The sequence below is a fragment of the Elaeis guineensis genome, chromosome 6 (genome assembly GCF_000442705.2).
Source record: "Elaeis guineensis isolate ETL-2024a chromosome 6, EG11, whole genome shotgun sequence".
Lineage (NCBI taxonomy): Eukaryota > Viridiplantae > Streptophyta > Magnoliopsida > Arecales > Arecaceae > Elaeis > Elaeis guineensis.
The window spans coordinates 9977102-10000058 of record NC_025998.2 but is presented as its reverse complement, the minus strand read 5'-3'; the positions used below and the strand labels follow the sequence as shown (position 1 = coordinate 10000058).

At 37.1% G+C, this 22957-nt stretch overlaps 1 protein-coding gene across 2 annotated transcripts; it reads right to left on the bottom strand.

Annotated features, from left to right (window-relative positions):
* Positions 1–12617: 12617 nt before the first annotated feature.
* LOC105036601 (uncharacterized) lies at positions 12618–20328 on the bottom strand. 2 transcript variants are annotated; one of them, XM_073259134.1, is made up of 13 exons: positions 19904–20326; positions 17216–17292; positions 16956–17114; positions 16046–16385; positions 15574–15692; positions 15417–15489; positions 14790–15013; positions 14650–14706; positions 14345–14498; positions 13634–13747; positions 13369–13539; positions 13032–13091; positions 12618–12891 (listed from the first exon to the last, which is right to left on the bottom strand). In XM_073259134.1, exons 1-13 carry the CDS (start codon positions 20315–20317, stop codon positions 12775–12777), a joined length of 2079 nt encoding a protein of 692 aa, XP_073115235.1. In that variant the 5' UTR covers positions 20318–20326; the 3' UTR covers positions 12618–12774. The 2 variants fall into 2 exon arrangements, with proteins under 2 accessions (XP_073115235.1, XP_073115236.1); XM_073259135.1 differs by lacking the exons at positions 13369–13539; positions 13634–13747 and having other exon boundaries at positions 19904–20328.
* Positions 20329–22957: the final 2629 nt, after the last annotated feature.

The following is a 22957-nucleotide window of genomic DNA, read 5'->3' as shown; positions in this document are numbered from 1 at the left end:
CACTCTTTTCGTTCTTTTTTCTTTTTCTTCTTTCTTCCTTTCCTTTCTTTTTCTTGTAAATTTTTTTCTTTCATTTTTCTTCTTTTTTTTCATTTTTTTTTTCCATCTTCTTTTTTTTTTTTTCTTCTTCTTTCCTTTCCTACGGGTTTTGAAGTTTCAACTCCATTCTAATTTTATTTTCTCATAGAAACAGAATGGGACGGCTAAGAACGTAAAACCTTACAAAGAACCTATCTCAACATCACTACTTTTGATTGATAAATCATAAAGCTTTTCCATATGACTAGCATGCAGTTGGTGCTAATAAAGCTACTATAAATGTGAAACTCAATTTGCTTTGCATGTTCCTACAGCGCACGTGCTTGACTGCAGGATTCCTGCATTCAAAAATTGATGGAACGAAGAAAGCAGGATATGCACGTATTATTTGTCAACATGATAGCTTTTTTTTTCCTTAATAAAAAAAAAAAAAAAATCTCAGATCCCCATGTTTACTTGGTCCAATACATTGTCACTTCTCACTAGTTAAAGATGAAAAGAAAAGAAAAGAACATCGGGACAAAAACAAAAAAGTGGTCTAGATTATGAATTCACGCCTAAGCTACGTTTTGTGGCATCAATAGGTTTCAAATCTTTATAAAAAAATAATTATATATAAAAACAGATTAGAGCATGAGAAAGTATGGATGGCCATGATTACATCAAACTATTTTTGTAATATCATCATTTGTGGCAAAATCAATTTTTTCTTTTCAATTTTCAAAGTTTGATGTGGCCATGTATAAATGGTATGTTAACGGTTGTAGTTGACAGCATAGCAGGTAGGTTAACACGGGTTCTGGACAGAAAATTACAGGTTTTGACAAAATCCTATATTTTTTCACATCAACAAAATAAGTACAAACGGATTTTCTTACTGAAAATTTGCAGGTTTTAAAGTTTTCACCTTAGCCATCTCGGCTGTAGGCAATATTATGCTGTATACTTTTCTGACATTTAAATAAATAAATGGGATGGGCTTATCCTCCCTTTTTGGCAAAAAAAAAAAAAAAACACCTGTTGTAATTGACAACAAATGTTCTAAGTATGAACATTTTCATACGTGTGCATGCACTTTGCACGTGCAAATGTCATCAACTTCTTTCTAGTTCTCTGTGGATTGTCATATGAAATAATATGAGCACCATTAGTTTGATCTGTTCTTAAACCTTTTATTATATCCAATAAATACGGATGATCATAATATATGAAAGGAGATATAAAGAATTGGTTTGTTTGAATATTCATATACTGATTGATGGTTGATCTGCTAAAACTATCCCAAATGAGCAATTTTCACTTGAATATATTTTATGGACGTTCCTTGCATCTTTCGTTGTATTATTGGATGGAATGTTTGCCTTGGCAAGGTCAGATGTCAGGACTATAGTTGCTTGGGGTCAGATAAACACAATTTATGAATTGTACTATGATATTCACATGCATGATTACAGTTTCAACGAAATAAAAATTCACAGCAATGATCAATGAATCAATAGGGAGTCAAATCTACTTGAAATATTTACATAATGACTCTCCTCTGGACAGAATCGCATTCAACATGGCTAACTAAATTTTAAGCGCCTTTCTTCTCAAAAAAAGAAAAAAAGCTAATCTTCCTGGTGCCTGACAGATGTGAAAAATACCAAACATTTGATTATTAGCTAAAGGTGCATTTAAAGTGATGCAGAACTTAGACCCTGATGTCAAATTGGTTTTTTGGCCTTGTTACGGCCAATCTTTTATTGTACCCATCATCGGAGAAGAGCATCTACAAAAAAAATTCTCATTGATCGAAATTGTATCTGACGAAAATCCTCCGATGCTTAAGTCAGTGAAGAGTAGTGAATAGCAGATAAAGAATATTTAAAAATAGCAGAATCTCAGCTCAGAATTATCTTATTCATACTGTTCATTTACCTCTTTTTTATAAGTGATTCAGATGTAACCATCGAGCACATGGTCTCGTTTTTTATGGTACTAAATTATCAGACCATAATGATGGAGTTAACGGGCTATTTATACCCACTAATGACCGTGACACGTATTTGATAACCATTTAATAGTTAGATACGTAGGTTTCGCACATTCCAACCTTATGTGATTGTGAGAAAATAAGCTGACTATATATCAGTAGATCCGAGTGAGCATCAGTTGGTAACTCTGATATATCAATGGTCTTCGATCGGAGATTAATCAAGTTATCCGTTGTTGGTTGATAATAGCCGACTATCAGTCAATCAACTGATTGTTAGCCAGAGTATTATGTTTATAAGGCTGATGTAGAGTCGGAGTTGGGGGTTGGTTGAATTATCCAAACAGTTGCCCCCCACTCTCAAGTTCAAGGTGGTCTGACGTGTATATTGTCATGTGGTCTATCACGTTGGATGAAGAGAGTTGTCACGTACGGCCTCGAGCCCCAACTTGACTGCTGGTATTAATGACTTTATAAAATACAAGAGATCTCTAGCTATTTTGTTGTTTCGATAGTTGTGAAATCATCATTGGGCTATCGTTTCAGAAAGACAATTCGGTGCCCAAAAAATTTGGACGATTTGATTCTGACTAACAGATCTTGGCCATGTATCCAAATGTCATTGGCCCTGAGCTGTTTATACGAATAATAGTAAGGTGGCGTGATTTGGGAGCAGATGTGTCGAACGGTCCAATTGATGATCGGTCTCGATGTTACCACGTGTCGACATCTGAAGAGATCCTGATTTTATCCAGACCATTGGGGGGTCCTATATATAAAGTCACTTTTATCTGAATTTCACTTTTGCATTTGTCGCTTCTTTGCAACAGAAGGTTCTGTCGGAAGATTATCTCAGTACTAGGAGCTCCCGGGTCTTGTTTCTCGCACAATCCTTTGGCTTCAGGTTGAGTTTCCTTGTCTTTCTCTTTAGGGTTTTTTTTCCTCCCTTTAGGGTTTTCTTTTTCTCTTCTTAGTTCTTCATTTTTTATGGCTAGTAAAAAAGCTTCTTCTTCTCAGGATAGTCAGTTGGAGAATCCGATCGACGATTCTCTTTTAGATATGAAAACGAAAGTTTCTTTCTTATCTGGGCCCAATGTTGATCGGCTTCGAGAACAGTATCGTATCCTGGAGCAGTATCAGCTTTCTGCTCCTGGTCTGGACGATCGGGTGAATTCTCCTCCTCCGGGTCAAGTTGCATTATATGTCGAGGATCTTCAGGTCGGTCTTCGATTCTCGATTCCAGAGTTTGTCCAAAATCTTCTTAATTACTATGGCCTTTGTCCTGCTCAGCTGGCTCCGAACTCCGTCCGACTGATCATCAGTTTCATCTTGTTGTGTCGGCTTATCCCGATCGAACCTTGTCCTTCTCTCTTACGATCTTTCTTCATCCTTCGTCCTCATCCGAAGGTCAAGGGTTGGTGGTTCTTCAATCCGAGAAAAGGCCTTTCTTTTATCACAAATCTTCCATCATCCATTCATGGATGGAAAAACCAAATTTTCTTTGTCTCTTCTTCTTTTCTCTGGGGCTTTCCTTCGTGCTGGAATAATCCAAGAACTGGCTCCAACGAGAATAGTCGGATAGAAGCAGATGATTGAGAAGACTTCCTCCGACTGAAAGACATAGCAGTTCCACCACAATGAGAGCTGATGACCGAACAAGCTCTCTACGATGTCGGACTTAGTTCAGTCACTTCTTTAGGTATAACATAGTTGGTCACTTTATTTTTCTTATCTGTTTCTAAACTTTATACTGATCTCTTTGTTCTGATTGTAGCTATGTAGCCAAGGGCATGAGTATCGGTTGTCGATATCTGCTCGCACGCTGCCAAGAAGAAAGCAATAGTTGAAGCTAGACCCTCTCGACCGTCGAAGAAGAGTCGGGTTGTCACTCTGTCAGTATCGACGAGGGAATCTGACCTTCCATCGGAGACAGTTCTCGAGCCAAGCTTGGCGTTGTTGGCCCCGACAATGCTTCCTGAGGTGCCGTTTACTGAAGATGGGACGGCAGAAGATAATGGAGCTACAGCAGTACCATCGGTGGCTCTATCAGTAGAGGTTCGGATCGGAGTGAGAGTCGCGGCCAAACCCGAGCAGTTTGTGGCTGCGCCAGCTGTTCCTCCAGCGGAATGTTATCGGGTGCAGTCGAGCACTGACTTTTGATGGTCTCAAGCGCTCGATCGCCGACTGGAGATTGGGGGAAGGCACCGATGACTTCAGCCGATGATGGACAGTCTGCGGGCCTTCCAACACTTTTCGACATCAGGATCTCCGAAGGTGAGTCGGCCTTTGCCAATCTGGCATTGGCCAAGCGACTCATTGAAGCTGCCCTTCTCCTGATCGATAGGAAGAATAGGAAGAGCCAGATGGTGGCCGAGATGTTCTCTTCTTTTTACCTAATGATACTTGGGGTAATCTTCCGACATTTCTTTCTCTCTTTTTTTTATCTGATTTGACTTGACTTGTCTTCTATTTTTAGTGGACACACGATATGCAAACTCTAGAGAGCGGGTATCGAAAGATCGCTGACTTTCGTCGATCCTGGATGGACAAGGTGTCGGCTGCTAATGCTGAGAAGACTACTATCCTCGAACAACTTCAGACAGCAATCAAACGGAAGGCAAAGCTTCAGGAAGAAGTCTCCCATCTAACAGCTGACCTTCAGTCCTCCAAAGCCGATCTTGAGTCGACTCATCAAAACATCACATCCCTGAAATCTCGAATCAAGAGTAAGAAGCATTCCATCCATCGGCTCCAAAGAGAAAGGGATGGATGCATTGATGAACTTGAAGCAGAGCGTGGAAGGCATCGGGCCACCTTGAAAAGACTGGCACTAGTCGATGCTGAGTCGGCCTCTGCATGAGCTGAAGTAGAGTCAGCGAGGGAAGCCCTGAGTCTGGCCATCGAGAACTTCAAAAATTCTAAAAAATTCAAGAAAAAAATTCTCAAAGGCGGATATGCTTCTTACTGTGTCGGGTACGAGAACGATCGAGATGTGATCGAGAAATTGTACCTAGCCTTGGACTTGAGCAGCATCATTCCTCTTGATTCGGGAGATGAAGCTGCTGAAGAGGGCACCGTGCCGACGGAAGATGATGCATCGATTGCATCAGAACCTGCTCCAACTGTCGAAGCTGTGTCGGAGCAAGATGAAGACAATGACTGGTGATCGGTGTAGCATTTTCTTTTCTTTTTGTAATCAGATAAATTTTGTAATCAGATATTGGGTCCAATTTTGTAACTTTTCCTTCAATGAATGAAAAGAAAAAATTTTTCAAGTATAAGCTCTTTCTTATTGTGTACTTTCAATGTTGTAGAATTATAGTCGGACAACCGAATATCGATCGATGAGTCAAACATTCAGTAATTACTATAGAATTTGTCCATTAGTCGAATATCGATTGACATACCTTATCTTTTAGGTATTTAGATGGATGGTGATAAGCCGAACATCCATAGACTGACTGTAGTCAAGTCGGTATGTCTAGATATTTGATAAATGGTGGTAAGCCGAATATCCTTCAATCGATCATAGTCAAATCGATATATTTTCAATTCGATCGGGATCGTATTGGCATAGTATTCCGCTTAGTTAAAACTAAGTCGGTATAAGTAATTATTCGACTAGAGTTAGTTTTTACAGTAAAAAATTGAAATATAGTCGGCATCGAGATACAGTCGGTGTATCGATTTTTATAGTGAAAATTGAGATATAGTTGATAAGAATCAATTGTTTATTCATCGATCTACTATCATTTTGTAGTTGGTCAAAGCTTTCATAAATCTGAAATTCAATGTTTCATTCTGAACATTGTACATATAAATAACTTTATTGATAATACATCTTCAAATTATCGACATTTCAGATCCATGAAATAATTTTTCGTCAAGAGTTTCTAGCCGATATATGTCCGGTTGAAGTATCTCGGTTATTCTGTAAGGTCTTTCCCAATTTGAAAATATTTTTTTCTGATCCAGAGATCTTGAAACTTCTGCTTTCCTTAGGACAAGGTCTTCTGGATGGAAGATCTTCGGCTTAACTGTTGCGTTATAATACCGAGCTACTCTTTATCGATATGCTGCCATCCGAACTTGAGCTTGCTGTCGGACTTCTGAAAGTAAGTCTAAATCGGTTCTCCGACATTCTAAATTGCTCAACTCATTATATTGTTCCACCATTGCTGATGGTAGTTCGATCTTAAGTGGGATCATCACTTCTATTTCATAAGACAGATTGAATGGTGATTCTTTCGTTGGTATACAAGGAGTTGTTCGGTATGCCCATAGGATCAGATACAGCTCTTCTACCTCGAGACCTTTAGCTTCATTCAGTCTGATTTTACGTCCATGCAAGATTGTTCGGTTTATCACTTTCACTTCATCGTTGGATTATGGATGACCGACTGATGTGAGTTTGTGCGTAATATAAAATTTTGCACAGAACTCTTTGAAGTTCTGATTGTCGAATTATCGACTATGTCAATGATGATGGTATATGGTAGATCGAATCTGTATATGATTGACTTCTGAATAAAGTCTTCCATCTTACTTTCAGTGATCTGTGCCAGAGGTTCAGCTTTCACCTATTTGGTGAAGTAATCAATAGCAATTACTATAAATTTTCTCTGATTAGATGTCGGAGAAAAAGGATCAAGTATGTCAATTCTCTATTGTACGAAGGATCATGATGCAATAATTGATGTCAGCTGACTAACTGATTGATATTGTATATTTGTATATTTTTGATATGGTTCACATCTTCGAACAAGTTCAGCTGCATCTTTTTTCATAGTGGGCCAATAATATCCTTGTCGTAAGACTTTGTAAGCCAAAGATTTGTCCCCCAAGTGATTTTCATAAATTTCTTCGTGAACTTCTCTGAGTGCGTGGTCAACATCTGCTGGTCTCAAGTACTTCAGTAAAGGAAGAGAGAATGACCTTTTATAAAGTTAGCCATTCATCAAAATATATTGCGAGACTGTCCATCTGAGTCATTTAGCTTCTAAAGGATATGTTGGTAGAGTTCTATCAATCAAATACTGGATGATCGGGTCCATCCAGCTTGGTGCATCATTGAGTTGTAGTACTTCTTTGACTTTATCAATACTCAGCTATTCAAGACATTCGACGAATGTCCTACCTAGTGAGTTGAATGATGTAGTTGCAAGTCGGAAAAGTGCATCGGTTCGAGTATTTTTTGTTCTTGGGATGTGAGAGATCTCAAAATATTTTAGGATCGATATAAGATCTCTCACCTTTTGAAGATACTTTATCATAATAGGGACTCGGACTTCAAATTCGCCCTTAACCTGCCCGATAATCAATTATGAGTCGGTGAAAACCTTCAGACTGTCGATGTCAAGTTTCTTGGCAATCTTCAAGCCAGCTAGGAGTACTTCATACTCGGCTTGATTATTTGAAGTTTTGAAATTGAATCGAAGGACATATTCAGTTAAAATTCTTTCGAAATTGGTGAGGATGAGACCAGCTCCACTGTCCTGTGCATTGGATGCTCCATCAATATATAACACTCACACTGATGCTAAGTCAGACCCGAGAGTTGCAACTTGCTTTATTTTATCGTTGGATTCATCCTCAGGATTATTGTCTGGTATAATACACTCGGCGATGAAGTCGGTCAAAACTTGTGCCTTTATCGATGGACATGGACGATATTAGATATCAAACTCGCTGAGTTTTATTATCCATTTTATCATTCGACCTGAAGTATCAGGTCGGTATAAAATCATCTTCAATGACTGATCTGTCAAGACGATAATGGGATATGCTTGGAAGTATGGGCAAAGTCGTTGTGATGATATGATTAGGATGTAGATCATCCTCTCTACCCTTAAATATCTTATTTCGACATTGTGAAGCACCTTGCTGGTCTAATAAATAGGTCATTGAATTTGATTTTTATCCTCTTAGATGAGTACCGAACTAACTGCTTCTGTTGAAGTTACCAAATAAAGATACAAAATTTCTCCGACCTTTGGTTTTGTAAATAACAGTGGAGATGTCAGATATCTTTTTAGATCTTCAAAGGATTGTCGGCACTCGTCTGACCATGTAAAATTTTTTGTTTGTCTCAAGATCTTGAAGAAGGACAAACATCTTTCTGCCGACCTTGATATGAATCGACTGAGTGCAGCGATTCTTTCATTAAGTTGTTGTATCTCTTTCTTGAAATTTGGATGCTTCATATTGATGATAGCCTATATTTTTTCGAAATTGGCTTCGATTCCTCACTGTGATACAAAAAATTCTAAGAAATTTTTAGAAGTTATCCCAAATGCACATTTAGTCGGATTTAACTTCATCTGATGTCGTCGAAGTGTGTTGAAGGCTTCTTCTAGATTCTGAACATGATGAGTAGTTTGAGGGCTTTTTATCAATATATCATCCATGTAGACTTCTATATTTTACTCAATTTGTGTCTTGAATATTTTGTTGACTAGCCATTGATAAGTAGCTTCGATATTTTTTAAATCGAAAGGTATTACTTTATAACAGTAGATACCTTTGTCAGTTACGAAGGCTATGTGCTCTATCTTTAGATGCCATCTGAATCTGATTATAGCCTGCAAAGGTATCCATGAAGCTCAAGAGTCGGTGTTCTAAAGTCGCATCAACTAGTTGATCAATTTTTGATAAAAAAAAACTGTCCTTCGGACAGACTTTATTTAAATTGTATAGTCGATACAGATTCTCTATTTTTTATTGATTTTTCTCACCATCTCTACATTGACGAGCCAATCGGGATAATTAGCTTCTCTGATGAAGCCAGCTGCGAGGAGCTTGTCGACTTCTTCATCGATGACTTTCTGCCTTTCAGGAGCAAAAGGCATTTTCTTTTGTCTCATCGGTCTAATTTTTGGATCAATATTTAGCCGATGGGTTATTATCTCCAGAGAAATACCTGGCATATCAGTAGCTGACCAAGCAAAAATATCGATGTTTACTCTTCATAAATTTATTAGTTGTTGCCGCTCCGGATCAGGCAACTACGATCTAATTTGGATCGTCTTCTCAAGATCTTCTTCTTTTAATGGGATAAAAATCAATTGCTCGACTGATTCATCCCTTTCTTCATTTTCTCTTTGGTCCAATTTATCAACAGACAAAGAGTCTTTAGGTTGATTATTCTGTGTGGAGATCAAAAAATAATGTCGGACAAGTTGTTGATCTCCACGTATCTCTCCGACTCTGTTTCTTGTTGGAAATCAGACCAATAGATGATATGTTGAGACTACTGCTCTCAGGGCATTAAGTCCAGATCGTCCGAGTATGGCATTATAAGCCGAAGGAACTCGGACAATCATGAATGTTAAGAGAACCGTACTCTGTCATAGATCTGTTCCGACAGTTAGTGGGAGAGTAATTTTTTCTTACATGGTAACTGCATCTCCAGTGAAACCGACTAATGGCGTTGAGACTCTCCTGAGTTGATCAGTCGGTGGTTGCATTCGAAAGAAAATCGAGTAAAACAGAATATCTGTTGAGCTTCTATTATCAACTAAAAATTTTTTTACATCATAATTTGCTATCACCGTCGAAACAACGACAGCATCATCACGGAAAGTTTGAATTTTTCGAATATCTTCTTTCAAAAAAATAATTACATTATCGAGTCATCATTTCTTAACCGATGCTTCTTCAGAAGTTGCCCTCCAATTCTTCGATCACCCGGAGATCATGTTGATTACTCCCACCATTGGACGATTGTTAATTATCTCTCCAGCTTGTGTCTGAGGTTGTTGGTCGGTGGGAGGTTGAGTCGGACGATCTCATCAAAATTTTTCAAGGTAGCTTTGTCGAATCAGGACCTCTATCTCATCCCTGAGCTGGATGCACTGTTTGGTATCGTAATCATGATCACGATAGAACCGACAGTACTTCTTCCTGTCACGGCTCCTCGGTGGTGCTTTCATCGGTGGGGGGTGTCTTAGATACTCCTCTCTTTCAATCTCCATCAGAATCTGCGCACGGAGAGAAGAAAGAGAAGTACAAGAGTCATACCTGCCATAGCTATTCAGCTTCGAACTCTGTCGTCGAGGTGAATCTCGCTTACTGGTAATTAACCGACTTGATTTGGTCGAAGCTCCACTTTTCTTTGTTTCTTCTTTTGATCTTTTCTTTCCGTCTGACGTCGGTCAAAAGCAGCTTCATCTACGCGAATATACTTGTACACGCACTCTAAAAGTTCAGCATAGGTCCGAGAGAGAGTTTTGTCTAGAGAATACATGAATCTGGATCCCCTCAGATCCCTCTTCATGATCGATATAGCCATATCTTCATTGAAGTCCCTGACCTTAAGTATGGCCGTATTAAATCGAGCCACAAAATCTCTCAATGTCTCTGTCTCACCTTGCTTAATAGAGGAGAGATTGTTTGATATCCGTGGTATCCTTCAGCTAGTACTGAAGTGGGCCACGAAAGAATGCTCGAGCTGTTTGAAGGAGTTAATGCTTCCCAACTGAAGCCCGAAATACCAGGCTCGAGCAGCTTTCCGAATAGTCGTCGGGAAGTCGATGCATAAGAGGACGTCGGTTGCCCTCTAAATCATCATGAGAGCCTTATAACTCTCCAAATAGTCTATCGGGTTGGTGGAGCCATCGTATGGCTTCATCTGTGGTATCTTGAACTGAGATGGAATCGGTTCGTCTAGGATATGCTGAGAGAGAGGCTGGACAGTGTGGAAGTCGTAGTGGTTCGAGGACTTTCGACCTTCCATCTGAAGACGAGCAAGTTGGCGGTCGATCTCCTTGAACTTGCGTTCATAATCATCGAACTATCATTGCCGAGAAAAACCAGAGGTAGAACCCCATGAAGAGCTTGAAGATGGAGAAGCAGAAGGCGTCCGCGACCTTTTCCCCTTCCCAATACTATGTGCACGAGAAGGAGAGGAAGAACGCCGCGAATGATGGGTGACACGATGGGAATGCCGAGAATGCAGTTGTCCATCTCGGTGAGAGTGTTGAGACGGTCGTCATGCTGGAGATGAGGAGGATGAACGCCGTGGTGGACGGCGGCTGTGCTTAGATGGCATTGACTGAGCTACCGGCTTTTCTGCCGACAGCTACTGCTACTGAGTTTGTTGCTATTGGAGGCTTTGGACCACCTCCGTTAATACTTTTATTTGCTATATAAGTGCAGCAATTTGCATATCCGTAGTCACTACAAGATGCGAAGAACTGGGCTCTGCCACTAGAAGTGGGGGAGGAACATCTTTCCAGCAGGAAGACTGCCTTGCTGATCCTGAGAATGTTGAGCTCTGATTTTTGACATGGTTGTTTGTATCCTTGCCCCTTCCTGATGCGTCAATCTGTTGCGGCCAATCCCCTATTGCGCCCATCATCGAAGAAGAGTACCTGCAAAAGAAATCTTCACTGATCGAAATTATGTCCGACGGAGACCCTCCGATGCTTAAATCAGTGGGGAGTAGTGAACAACAGATGAAGAATATTAGAAAATGACAGAATCTCAGCTCAGAATTGTCTTACCTATGCTGTTCATTTACCTCCCTTTTATAAGTGATTCAGATGTAACTGTCGAATACATGGTTCCGCTTTTTATAGCACTAAATTATCAAACCATAATTATGGAGTTAATGAGCTGTTTATACCTACTAATGACCGTGACACGTATTTGATAACTGTTTATAATGGTTAGATATATAAGTTCCGTATATTCCAACCTTATGTGATCGTGGGAAGATAAGCCGACTATATGTCGGTAGATCTGAGTGAGCATCGATCAGTAACTCTGATATACTGATGGACTTCGATCGAAAATTAACCAAATTGTCCATTGTTGGTTGATAATAGCTGACTGTCGATCAATCAACTGATTGTTAGTCGAAATATTATGTTCACAAGGACAATGTAAAGTCAGAGTCGGAGATTGATTGAATTGTCCCAACAGGAGCCCAATCCATGCTTTTAAGAATCATAAAAGAGGTTTGGTTATTTATTATTCTCCATTTATAGCTAGAGAAATTAGATCCAATATGAAAAAAATATCGACATATTCATATTCATATTTATTTTATTTAATAAATATAAATATATATAAATATTATTTAGATATAAAAATTTATATTTATATTTATTTTAAATAGATATAAATACAATTTGACCAGTAAAAGCATGAATATAATTATAGATATAAATTAAATAATTAAATTTTATAATTACATCATGAAAAATATTATTAAATAAATAATAAATCTAATTAATAACATATTTATATGATCATATATTTTTTTAAAAAATTAATAAGTACTGTATAAAATTATATAAAATTATATGCAAATTCGAATATCCAGATATGGAATGCATAATTATCTATCCATATTCATATCTATTTTTTTAATAAATATTAATACAGATATGAATTTTAATCAGATCTTTAAATTTTTATCTATATTTAAATTAATTTAAATATAAAAATAAATTTAAATAAATATTATCTATACTATTTTTATCCCTATTTATAGCACAAGGGGCAAGCGCATGCAAGTAAATGGATGTGCTCACGATGATAATATATTAATAAATCTAAAAATTTATTTATGGGACAAAACCTGCCACATCTCGTAAATGAACACTATTAAAAAGAAAACCCTCCTACGGTAACCAACTACCGTCAAATCTTTTGTTTGAGATTAGCACCATCAATTAGGGATCTTATTATTGTCTTATTCTCAAATCCAAAAACAAATGAAAGACATAAATAAGCTCTCATGAAAATGTTTTTGACTACATAGAGGAGACAGAAGAAACATTGGGTTGGCTCCATGATTGAGCTTTCATCTTCTTAGCCCTCTTAATTTGCTTTATGATGTCCAGCCGTTCCTTTGAATATGGCGATGGAATCTATTACCAAGCATTGAGGTTTTAAGAGTAAGAAAATAAGATCTGATTGATAATTCTTTCCATTTCAAGACCTGTTGATACGCAACTTGAACTACAAATAGTGATCGTATAATGTGTGTATGTGTGTGCGTAAAACTTACCAAGCGAGGGATGTATCTCTTAATCGCAGTCAGAATAGCTGCATGGCCTATAGCAGTTACCTGATCATATGAGTCAAAATTGAGTTAGTCTTTGAAAAAGCTTATGGTTCATACATTCCAACTGGTTACAGAAAATATTTACTCCATTACAAACAAGCTGATACAAATAAAGTCAAGCTTTGCACCAGACAACTTGAGAGCTTTTACTTATAAGCTTTGGCCCTTTTATTATTTTAACCATGACTCAACCACTGTCAGTGAATAGAAAAATCCTTGTGTACCTACTATATATGAAATAAATTAAAAAAAGCAAAGATGCTCTTAACCATGTACTCACTGGAAGAAGCGCCAGAATTGCAACAGGAATAGCACAGGCAATATCAGTTAATGTCACAGTGATCTTCTTTCTTTCCCTCTCAGTAAGTTTGCATCCGAAAATTTGCTTTTGGATAAGACCAACTGAAACCAGTAGATCTAAAAAGAGCAACCGAGTTCCCATCCATATATCCTTAATCACAGTTCACGTCAGATGGTATGCATCCATAAAATGTTAATAGTAATAGATGTTTGTCTAACACATATCAAGCAGGTGCCAGTCTTACATAGATTGTAGCTAGCAGAGAGTAGCTAGATCTAATAAAGAAATTCTGATTAATTGTTGCATCCATGGCTTCAGGAACATGAAGCTCGTCGAGGATCTTATCGGAGCAGCTAGACTGCAATATAACAAGTGTTCAGCACTTAATACAAACAAAGTGCTTCACATTTTCAAATCGCAAGGAGAATGTTAATTGGGTAGTTTTTCTCCTTTAAATTTCTAATTGTCTTCAAGAAGTTACACCCAAATTAGTAAAACCTTCAAATGCCAAGGACCCGCACAAAAGGTACATTTTCAAAGCAACACTGTCAAATAGCTGGTAATCTGGTCTTATTTGGATTGGCGCATAGCATGAAATTTGCAGTTGTTGACAATGAGATTTATGATAATGCTTTTTCACATTGATAAAGTCATTAATAAGAATGATACAAAAATGAAACATATTTATTTACTCATGGAAATCTACCATATAGTTCTTCTAAGTTGTAGCAATTTCTGCAGGAAGAGTAACTGCATAGCTCACAGGATTATAAATGCTTGCTAACATATGCGAAAGAACAAAAAGAAAAAAAAGACCAATCAATTGATTCAAGTTTTTGTACATCAAAGGTTGAAAACAAGTGAAACTTTTCAATACTTCTGCCCGTCGTGGGACCTGGCACTGGCTTCTCATAAGTCATCGCCAATTATAGATGTTACAAGATAGCTTCATTACCTTGTTTATACCTGAAGCATATGGAGGGTTGCTTTCAGTGATTTCCCTGGTCATTGGATCCCCACAACACCGGTGTCGCATTCTTATGGTACCAATGTCCCATAGATGTGTCATTGGCTCTGGAAATTGAACTCGAGTAGCTTTCCCCAACCCACTGTTTGATAGAAATTTGAAAGTCAAACATGCAACCATTTTTCTTAGAAAAAAAAAGGAAAAAACAAGCAAACATTTTGAAACAGCCAGTTTGTCTCTGAAAATTTAGCTGTTGTTAAAAGTAGAAGAATCCATTGCCAATACCAACTTACCATAATCTATCATAAGCAGCCCAATAATCTTCTATACAAATAACTAGTAGATTCTTGCTGCAAAATGCAGTAGCATAAGTCTTCCTTTACTAAGGTGACCAGAAGTTCATGTGAAAATGAAATGGCACACCATTTCTAACCTTCGTTGTAGATATAACACCAACTTAGCATCAAGAGATGCTTGGGTCTCCTTGCTGTAGTGGGAAAAGCTTGAAAACATATCTGAGCAAATGCCAAAAACAGTAGATAGAATTATTTCTTTCTCTGCTTGCAAAGCATGTTGTTTTGACCGCTTTCTTTCCTGATGCCTCATGCAGGGCAGTGCAGGATAGAAGTCGAGCCATCCAAGTTCCTCACTCACAACCTATTAGAAGAATAATCATGTTTGAGGAAAATTTTGACTCAGTTTAAAAGCATTTAATAGTATATGGTCTGAACCACTGAATCATGCAGAATAATCATGGATCATGACCCGAAATCCAGTCAATCATGGGAAAAAGAATAACTATAGTAAATCAGAATAATCATTTCATATATTCATTAAAGTATTACATTATAAGTTGGTTGCAATTAAAAATGACAAAGTTTAGCATGCAATACTAAACCAAACTCTTGATAAAACAATTCAAAAATGATAAATTAATGACCTTCAGTTTATGGATCATCAACATTCTTCATTAGACATGGGTGATTTTAAAATTTAGTAAGATCTGCACGCAATTTCAAAATTCCATTTTCACATTCCACAGCACTTAGTCAAGACTTACCTCCATAAATAGTTGATACATACACATGGAGGATAACTCTGGATACAAGAAAAGGATACCACATTCCAAGTAGCTGTTGCGAGATGAAAAGAATCAATAAAAAATGAATATGAATATAACTTCTTGGATATGCTCTTGGGAATGTGAAGAAAATCACCAGATGAAGTCCTTGACAGGTTCATCAAGATCCTTGATATACAAATGGGATAAGAATAATCTTGTCTTCCTTCCTAAAAATGCAAACAGTCCCAGAACTGCCAGATCCCTAGCTAAAACCTGCCAAATAATTACTGTAAAAATGATAGGAGCATTAAATTCTGGTAAAGAAAGATGGAAACTGGATGAGATTATGAAGCTGGGTGCAAGATCATATATCTAATAGCATATTGAGAAATTTCTAGGTAAGATATTTCTTCTGTCCCATCTTAAGTGCACATGACAATCTTGTGACAAAAATAAAGCTCTTTTTTCAAAAAAAATCATAAAATCCTACGAAAATGAAAACTACACAAATTTAAGTGCCCAGCAAATGCTAGTGAATGCTTGTTCCCCTAATAGTAAGCAGTCTTAAAGAGCAAGCAATATCTAAGAAAATGGATTAAAAAAATATTTGATAAAACAAGGCTAACCTGCGTGTCGCAAAAGCTCCGCAGATTTGTAATGACACTTTCTCTATCAAATGCTGCTACAAGCTTTACTTCAAGTAATCTCATCCAAAACATTATCTCACCCCTGGTGTCACAATGCAGTACTTTTGGACCAAAATGACTCAAGAATTCATTTTCAAATCCTGCATTTGTTGCTAAACAATGCAATTTGCCTATTGAAGAAGAACCATGTAATGCATCCATAAGTTCCCTTGTTAAGTCTGGAAGGCTCTTGGTGAAAGCAGGGCAAGAAATACGCTTAGCACCTAACTTTGTAAGAGCGACACAACAACTGGTGGCCAGAACAGTCACTGCAATACAACTGAATATCTTTGTACTCAGTGGAGCGTCTTCCTAGAGTGTGGGATAGTAAGCATGCAAAAAAGATATGTGCATATCTGGAAAGCTGATCATATGCAATGTCATGTTACCTCAATTGATAAAGATATACAAACAGAAATCAATTAATTGGCAATTCATCTTATAACCTAGGTTTTCCGAAGCCAAGATATTATCCATCTCAGCAGGTGACCAATGACCAATACTGAGATGGACTGATACCTCAGTTAATCTCAGCTGAGATTGAAGCTGGGGAAATTTTAGGAGGTATCAAGTTGTTCAAGAATCTCGGCCAACATATAGGATCCAAGATATTGATATCTCTTCCAATATAGTTAAACTGAGAACTAGTACATCTGGTAAGCATTTAATTGATATTTATTTGTTAAAAAAACTCATTCAAGGTTGGAAAAGAAAAGTTTCACAATCTTAGTCAATATAGTGATATTTGTATTGCCTGATATCCATGATATGTCAGTTTTTATCAGCCAAGGTAGGAAATTGTGCTTGTTACTTTCCAATAATCGATAACAAAGAAATTTTATATACGAACCTTTTTCCATATTCTGATGCCCACCTTTCCATTAAGGGGGTGAAATACTTTGTTAAAATTGAAAGTTGTTCTGTTCTAAACCATGTCACCAAGTTTTGTTCTCTCTTGTTCAACTGGCTTTCAATGCATTCAATAATCAAACTCACTTTGGGGGAAAGTCTGTAGAAGAAAAGGATATTGATGAATAATACATATTCTTAAGTAAATTTCAACCTTACTTTTTGACCCCTTTGCTCCGGTTAAGCTTGGATAACACTTACATACTAAACACCAGATGTTTATCATCAAACATATTCTCCATCTTCATCACTGTTTTCAACAAAGCATAGACTGCTGCCTACACAACCATGGAAAAAGAAAATAAAAATAAAAATCACCTTTTCCGATAGCTAGAAACTAAACACCAATCTATCGGCGTGACAGAAGATATTTGTTGCTACAAAAGGATAAAGTAGATGACAACAGAACTTTCAAAGAAAATATTTGTTGCTACAAAAGGATAAAGTAGATGACAGCAGAATTTTCAAAGAAATTTTACACCCATGCAAGCTAAAGGCTCAAAGAAAAATGACAAATATTGCCTCACTTACACATAAAGGACTTATGTAGTACACGATGAAAGGGACTAACTATACACAAATAATCATTCAGTACTTAAGTTGATCATACCACCTCTAATTCGCATCAAATGTACCTGCACCCTAAAAATCCATTAGTTTTACTTGTAAGTCAGTGGAAGGCATAAGTCCAAACATAAGGACAAGCTCAAGTAACATATATGAGCTTCAGGCCTACATAATGCATGAGAAAGAATGGTAATTCTAGAGCACAATAGATGTAAGAGCACTTGTATGACTTAAATTGAAAACTTCTGTCTTAACCTGCCTTCAAATTTATTAACTCTCCTTTTTATATATGGTGCAGAGTCTGCAGACTGCAGCCCACACCTGAAAACAAAGTATTTCTATGGTTCTGATCTGTTTCAACCTGTGACACTGATTTATGTCATAAATTGACATAAAAAGTATCAATTAATATCTAAATTATCTAACTTTATTAAGAAATTGATACTTGTTATTATATTTTGCAGAAGAAGAGATCATCAATAGAAAGAACAAGGAAAGAGGATTCCAACGGCGCAAATTTTATGCAAAACGGAGTTAAATTGACCCAGGAATTGAAGAATGAAGAAAGAAGACTCAATTGGGTCAAACCCGAGTCAAATCAGATCAAAATTGATCAAAAATCAACTGATTTGGTGATCTGATTAGCCGCCTGGTCCACAGCAACAGGCGCGTGGACCATGGACCCATCGGCGCACCATAAACCCCCCTAACAACCCTCTAAAACCTCTTAGTCCCACATCGAAAGTTTTGAAAACCTTATAACCCCCAAATGCCTATAAAAAGCCCCCAAAGGCCCTTGTTTTATGTATTCTTCCTTCCGATCAAGCTTGTAACCCTAGATAGTGGGGTTTTTAGCTCTCTTTTCAAGCCTCGAGCTTTGAGGTTTTTGTAATAAATTTTTTTTATATATAAAATCTTATTTTTATGCAATTTCATCTCTTTACATTATGCAATTTATTTTTCTTGCAATTAGGATAGTTTAATTTATGCAATTTAATTTTATGCAATTAGGTTAGTTTAAATTATGCAGTTTAAATTTTGCAAGTAGATTTAGATCATGTCTAGCTAAGCATCCCTTCTAGGGTTTGCGATGAAGCTAGATCATGAGTAGGGATTTTACATAGGGTTCTTTCTTTTTCTTAGGGTTTCTTTTTCTTCCTCTTTTGCCAAGAATTTTTGATGAACTACAGTTGGGTCAGAGTCCCTTCATAGTTCATGCTTGATTCAGTGCATAGGAGGAGAAAACCCTAAGGGATCCTAGTTACTACTCCCCTGTAAAGAATCTTGATGGGTTATCGTTGGGCCTTAGTCCCTTCATAATCTATGCTTGGGAAAGACAAGAGGAGTAGTCGTTAGGATCAATAAGAAAAATTCTAGGTAGAATTCCCTAATCTAGATCTAGTGGATTCAAAAACCCTAGATCCTTAGTCTTATTGTCTTTAGCAAACAACTTTCGACTTTTGATTTTTGTTAAAGCTCGCTTGAGCATAGATTTGAAAATCATTTTTAAAACCAAGTCTCTGTGGGATCGACCCGTACTCGCTGGTCGTGCTACTCTGCACACCGTGCGCTTGCGGTTTTATTTACAAATTTTAAGATTTGAACATCAGACACACATGGAATATAGAAAGAAGTTCTTGCAAACTAAACTATGTGCTATGCTTAGAAATGTGGTGGGATAAAATATGCTCTATCTGAATCTGATCCAGGTCCACTCGAAGATCAAGTGAATGGGCCAGCAGGTCTGCCCTATTTGTGTTTTTCATGAGAAACAGAGTAGGCGGTTGCTGCCCACCATAGGAAAAGGTTTGCATAATGCAGGTCCAACTGAAAGACTAAGTAAATGGACAGTTGCAATCTACCTAGAAATGCATGAGAGCATGCTCAAATTTTTCTAGAAGTTTCACTAAAAAATCAAGCGAATATGTAGAAGAGAGGAGGATAAAGTTTTTCTGCTTGAAACATAAGACAGAACTTTCAGGTTCATAAGTGTGTGGTTCACCTGATCATATTGGGATATTGCATTAGTTTACAAAACTTTGATGCATGAATAAGCTGTGGGGATTGTGTCAAGAGGAAACCCTAAAGCCTAAAGATAAGCCAACATTCTATGAGATTGGTGGGGGCAGTCTAGTGGAAGCACATGGTAGAAGTAGCTATTGGAGTGGGATAGGTTAAATTCTTAGGATGTCTAAGAATAGAAAGCAAGTTATTGCCTCCAGATCATGCACACCAGACAAGGAAAAGGAAGATTATGCTTATCAGTATATTTGACCCACATCACTCAACACCCAGCAATTCTTGGTTATGAGAATTTTATACCTGATATGCAATTTGTTGGTGCCAAACATCCACATCCACTCCAACCCATGCATTAGCTACTTTGAGATGGCTAGTAGATGATTTTTGGGACTTTATGGCAAGAAAAAAACTTGTTGCAGCTTCGTGCAATAATTGAAGTACAAAATTTGTCAGACTGATATCCATTCTGTAGTTGGCACAGATATCCAGTGGAGGCACCTCTTCACCATAATCACGATAAAAGTCCAACGAAACTGTTGAGGACATCTGAGAAAAGGAATGTCTTGACAAATTTGTTTGCGAAGTTGGCATTGTAAAAGTGAAAGGAAACCTGTAGATTCTTTTAGACCCACTTAAAGCATTATTTCCCCTTCGATCATAATTAAAATTGTGTAGTTGTGCCCTTAAAAGAGACATTGAATTGTTCTTGATCATTTCAGTACACCAAGCACCTAGAGATCTGCAATGCAAGATGAATAATTACAGCAACTTCCCTCAAACATGCTATTGTAAACTTTGATAAAAATGAAGAAGTGGTGTAGTGCTTATGATTTTACAACATATATAATAGTGAAGATAATTTTGATGAGAAAATGGTTACAACTCGAAAAAATATGGTCACCAATTAGCATAATTGATTGGTGCATCTTTAGATCAAACAGACTACTTAAATGTATCAATACAGATTGAGTTAAATAATGCAAATCATATAATATGGATTCAGAAACAATATGAACTTGCAAGCACATGTATACATGTATTATCAAATAACAGCCCTCAGTTGTTCAGAGCCGGGAATTCAAATCGTTCCAGGCCATGTCTAATCAAAATTAAATATGCTAGGTCCATACCAGGCCCACCACCAACCGTAAATGTGATGGCTTGCAAATTCACATATTTATTGAAAAGAAGAATAACAAAAAGAGAACGATATATCAATCAAAACAAAAAAGATATAAATACAAGTAAATAAATCATAAAAGCAAATAACTAAATGGGTCCACCCAGATGACTTTACAACCATTTAACAAGAACAAACATCCTTCCTTTTCTTTATATTCGCTTTTGTAAACAAAAAATGTGATTCTGGACAGCTTGATTCACCTTTTCTCCTAGATGGGAGTGTTCTGTGTAAATCTTGCTAGTTTTGTCTAAATTACTGTTGATAAAATAGGAAATAAATAGTATATATATAACAAGGATTACGGAGATGATTGAATGTAATTATCATTCTTCATCAATTCCCACTGAGAAGGTCAGCTTTATGAGCTATAACCAAGTGATGTTCATCTCAAGCTATCACATTCTGAGTATTACCGGAAAGAGGTAAATATCAAGTGAGAGGCCATTTGAAATTTTAGATTCTCATTTGACTTTATTTGGTGCATGGGTGCATACGAAGAAATTGCTTGTGCTGGAAGGGTTTTCCCTCTCTTGGAAGATCACAAGCCCAAATGACAACTTATTCACATAGGTTCCACTGTTAAGTTGCCATGCAGCCAAGTCTTGTTCTTCATAGGCCCTTGTCATCATTATCATTTGTAATCTATGTCACTTCTGTTCTTTTGCATGGCCAATATACTAATTTGGACCACCTTTCAACACATATCAGTATCAATACAGGTAGCACCCTTCCAGATTCTTCCAAATTTGTATTCTGATCTTCTAAGAAAGAATCTAGAATCCCCCAAAATGAACTATGAAGAATCCAATCCTTCTTGTTCCTTTATTACTATAAACCCCTAAGTTCAGCACATACATCTGATTTGCAATTCATGAAAGATGAGATTTATCAATACAAAATTGAAATCTCTTGACATTTGAGAAACTCTAACCTATATTTGAGTTTTATTTCTCAGTATACGTCTTCCACCTTTATTATAGTAGAATTTCCATTAACAAGTAATTCTACTCTGATAGTTGTGACAAAAATGAACCAATAATTCAACAAGCACTGCTTTTGCAATAATTTGGACAAAGGGATACTATAAATTCTGTGCAAATACAGTAAAGCAAACAAATTCCAATAAGTAATCCGATTTAATAAGCATTAGTAAATGACTTAATACTTGCTGGAAATCATCCTAGACCATCATATTTACAGTCCTGAAATGTTCTAAATCCAGAATTTGAAAAATACATGTATCTTTAAATAGCATTTTGTTTTATTTCCATCTATACCATTGGAGAGCAAACAACCCGAGCCTTCTGTGTGGACCTAGAAACCTCCATTAATTTCTCCCTTTTCCGCTTTCTTTTTTTTTCACTTTTTCTTAAGAGAAAAAAAAAAAAAAGATCATTTGCTTGAGAAATAAAAAAATAATGGTCATCGATGCTTTTTAAGAACATTACACATGGCTGGTACTGGTTTCAGAAATACACACAACTATCTTCTCACAAAAAAAAAAAAAAGTCCACGTACATTATGTGTATTAATATAATCCTATAAAAGCTGTCCAAGCTACGCAGAAGTGTTTGCTGAACTAGTGAACCGCACATAAATTTCTCATAAATCATTGTCTTCGTACCACTTACTGACTAAAATAATCTTTGTATTATAGCTTGATCTAAAGCCTAAGGAAACAGTGAGCTGGATGAGTGTATAGGATTCCAAAAACTGCAACACTATCCCAATTTCATAAGCTATTGGACTAAGTAGCTAAGGTAACTAGAACGTTATAATATTTTGCTTGGAAGATCACATAATGGCAAAGGGAATTAGCGAGAGGTCACTCTTCCTTCTTGTGCCAAGATAATTAGAACATAGATGAGTAGTGGAAATGATGATACCATCCCAAAAATTTCAAGAATAACTACAGAAAAAGAATCACGCTAAAGAAAGAAGTGAAACAACGATGTGTGTGTGTGTGTGAGAGAGAGAGAGAGAGAGAGACCTGGAAGATTTGCCGAGCCGAAGAAATGTGGACGGAGGCGTGGGAGCGAAAGAAGCCATTGGACTACGGAAAGAAGGATTGAAATGAGATGGAAGAAGAGGAGTAGGTAGAGTTGAAGTAGGTGATGGAGAAAACTATGGAGGAGCTTTGGGTTCCCCTCCGCGCTACTTTTTTTGTTTCG

What these genes read in the sequence shown, in the direction of transcription:
- LOC105036601 (XM_073259134.1), bottom strand. Translation starts at nt 20,317, where the DNA reads ATGATCAAGAACAATTCAATGTCTCTTTTAAGGGCACAACTACACAAT. An exon ending in TGTATCAACTATTTATGGAG is followed by an intron (nt 15,014 to 15,416) that starts GTAAGTCTTGAC and finishes TTCTTCTAATAG; the next exon opens with GTTGTGAGTGAGGAACTTGG. An exon ending in GTGTTATATCTACAACGAAG is followed by an intron (nt 14,707 to 14,789) that starts GTTAGAAATGGT and finishes TGCATTTTGCAG; the next exon opens with CAAGAATCTACTAGTTATTT.